Raw genomic sequence first — 2877 nt, 5'->3', positions numbered from 1 at the left:
GCCCGTATCATGGGGACTTTCAAACATCCTGGAGCAGCTCTTCCCTCCCCTGGCTCCTGAAAACATCACTCTCTCTGTGATGCCTAGACACCTGCTGCTGAGGGTTCCACCTCCTCCAACAAGCCCATGTTTGAGGCCCATGCTGAGGCCCCAAGAGGCAAAGGGAATTGCCGCTAGCAGGGCCCTCCAGCCACCACAGACCACAAAGCCTCGTCTGACTCCAAGTTATGCGTTCACCAAAAAGTACACCAGACAAAACAGGGCGGGAAGAAGGAAGTCAGGCCCAACCCTGTATCCTCTATCCCATCTAAAATGTTTCCCTTGATGCTGAATTTCAGAATGTACCACTCCTCCTTCCAAAAATCATCAAGCCCCCACTCCCCCATCCCTTCCTAGAAGTTATTGTGGTCACAATAAAATTTTCTCTGTGTCATCCATTTCAAACAGAGTCTCTGTGGACAGCCAATAAAAACCCAAGTGTCTACTTTGACACAGGAATGACCAAAGGCAAATTGACCCCCTACACTGGTTTTCTCTTCTGTAAAATGGGCAAAGAGCCCTGCTTCATAGGATTGTCTCAATAGGATTAAGTAAATGGAAGCAGGGAAAGCTCCGCATAGGACCTGGTACACATTAAGTGCTCAAACATGAGCTGCCATTTTAACCAGACATACAATACCAAAACTAGACCAGCGGTTCCTCTACCCTCAAGAGCTGTGGGGGGGAACTGAGCAGAGTGCATAGCCACAGAATATGGACCACACACCACCTCCAGCCAAATAGGTCAGTCTTAGGATCCCTTTCCCCTGGACCCATTCAGAACCAAGGAAAACCTTTGACCAAAGCAAACGCTCTAGAAACCATTTTTCTTTTAAAAAAAAAACTTTCATAATAAAGTTTATTACCTAAACTGGTTGTAAAAAATATAAAATAGGATTCTGCATAGCAGAAAAATAAAGCCAGAGACCCTCCCCCAACCCCTGGTTTGTGCAAAGATACTGGGTATATGTAAACATGAAGAGGTAGGAGGTACAAGTTGAGGTCCTGGCCCCAGATACAGTTAAATTAAGCTGCTATTACAACCAGGGGGACCCAGAGGGAGCACCAGGAGGGGGGCACGCCCCCAAGAGTTGGGGAGGGGTCTGTGGCCTCATCTCCAGCCAAGATGGGGAGGGACCTCGCCCCCCACACTGTCTCCCTCCAACCCAGGCGGGGAAGGGAACCCACATAGTTCCAGGAAATAATAATTAATAATAAAAAATAAGGCGTCCGAGTTAATGCTTCCTGCGCAGCCGGTCAGATCTGGAAGGGGAAAGAGCTCAAGTAGTCTCGGAGGACAGGGTTGAGGGGGATGCGCCCCAGGTTCTCGCGGCCCACGGTGGCCACGATGCGCTGGCGACACAGCTCCTGCAGCGGCCGCACACGGCGCTGGCGCAGCGGGGCCCCCAGCATGCGGCGCGGCGCCGCCACGTAGTGCTCCAGCAGCTCGAAGAGGCAGTCGAAGCTTTCGCGGCTGCCGTCCAGGTGAAAGCGGCCAGCCTGAAAGTGCACGCGTATGCTCGTGGGGCCCGAGGACATCTTCACGCTGAGGGCGAAGAAGCAGTTCCGCTGGCGACTGTCACGCACCAAGAAGGTGCCAACCGGCTCCGCGCGAAGCCGCTCGTGCGCCCCGTGCACGCTCAGGGGTCCCCAGTAGAAGCCGCAGGCGTCCAGGAGCGCGCTGGTGTGGGTGATGCGCCGGTAGTCAGCGTGCGAGCGGAACGTGCGGAAGTGTGTGTCGCCCGGGGCTGGAGTCGGGACCGCCGGGCAGGGCCGCGGGCGCACCAGGGCCGCGGGCGTGGAGGAAGAGGAGGAAGGCTCGGGCCGCCGTCGGGGCTCTGCTGCCGCGGAGATTGCATTGTCGGCTGCCACCTGGTTGTGTGCTACCATCCTACACGAGGGGCCAGCCGGAGGGGTGGGCCATAGCGTCCGGGGGTGCGCTGATGGGGGAGACACAGGCAGTGAGCGGAGTCTGGGTGGGGATGGACGGGTAGGGGCCGCGAGGCAACGGTGGGGTGGGAGAGCGGCTTAAGGCTGAGCCGCTGACCCTAAAGGGCCGAGGGTACAGGACCTAGACCGCTCGGCCCCTTTGAGCCTCAGTGGGCTCATCTTGAAAATGGACTTCCAGGTGCGCAGAGCACTTCCAGGCAATGGGGCTCGCCGGGAGCAGGGTCCAGCCTCCAGCTGGCTCTCAGAGTTTGGGTAAACGGAGGGGGGCGTGGAGAGAGGTGCCAGGGAGAAGCCTGTCCCATCTACGGCTCGCCGCCTGCTGGCCAGGCCAGGGATTGGCGCCTGGTCCGGGCGATTTGGGCAAAGGCAGGAGAAAAGCTGCGCTACGGGAACCCCACGCGCGGGGGGCTGCCAGGGTGGGGCCGGCAGGAGCGAGGGGCTGTGGCGGCCGCAACCCCACCACGCAGTCCTCGAGGCCAGCCTGACTCCAGGCCGTCTTTTCCTTTCCGTTTACTCCCTCTCCCTCCCGCTCCCGCTCCTTGCCCAGTGCCCCGCTCACCTGGCGGCTGGGCGCGGGGCGCCGCAGGAGGGGCGGCAGGGGGCTCCGGGGGGCTCCGGGGCGGCTCTCGCGCATGCTCCGGGGCCGGGAGCCGTGCAGCTGCCACGGCCGCAGCTCGCTCTGCTCCGCGCCCGCCCCTGCACCAGTCTTTTAAACCGGTTGGGGCGGGGCCCCGCGATAGGACGCTCCGCCCCAAGACTCCACCCCCCTGCAGGCCCGGCTCTTCCGCGCCACTTTCGGTTTCTTTTTCTTTGGTGGAGGCCTCCCCAGCTCGACCTTTTGCACACCCGGGAGACTCTCCCCTGCAAGGACCCCTGCCCTGACTTAGC

At 59.8% G+C, this 2877-nt stretch overlaps 1 protein-coding gene across 1 annotated transcript; it reads right to left on the bottom strand.

Annotated features, from left to right (window-relative positions):
• Positions 1-884: 884 nt before the first annotated feature.
• SOCS1 (suppressor of cytokine signaling 1) lies at positions 885-2593 on the bottom strand. The gene is made up of 2 exons (XM_070411557.1): positions 2549-2593; positions 885-1979 (listed from the first exon to the last, which is right to left on the bottom strand). The coding sequence occupies exon 2, from the start codon at positions 1927-1929 to the stop codon at positions 1297-1299; it is 633 nt and encodes a 210-aa protein (XP_070267658.1). The 5' UTR covers positions 1930-1979; positions 2549-2593; the 3' UTR covers positions 885-1296.
• Between the last annotated feature and the right edge of the window lie 284 nt (positions 2594-2877).

The sequence above is a fragment of the Myotis yumanensis genome, unplaced genomic scaffold (assembly GCF_028538775.1).
Source record: "Myotis yumanensis isolate MYYU_CA2020_CCGP unplaced genomic scaffold, mMyoYum1.0.hap1 SCAF_4, whole genome shotgun sequence".
In the NCBI taxonomy this organism is placed as follows: domain Eukaryota; kingdom Metazoa; phylum Chordata; class Mammalia; order Chiroptera; family Vespertilionidae; genus Myotis; species Myotis yumanensis.
Note: the sequence above shows the minus strand (reverse complement) of the source record. Positions and strands in the feature narration are given on the sequence as shown.

Coding starts and splice junctions, on each gene's coding strand:
- SOCS1 (XM_070411557.1), bottom strand. CDS start 1,929: ATGGTAGCACACAACCAGGTGGCAGCCGACAATGCAATCTCCGCGGCA.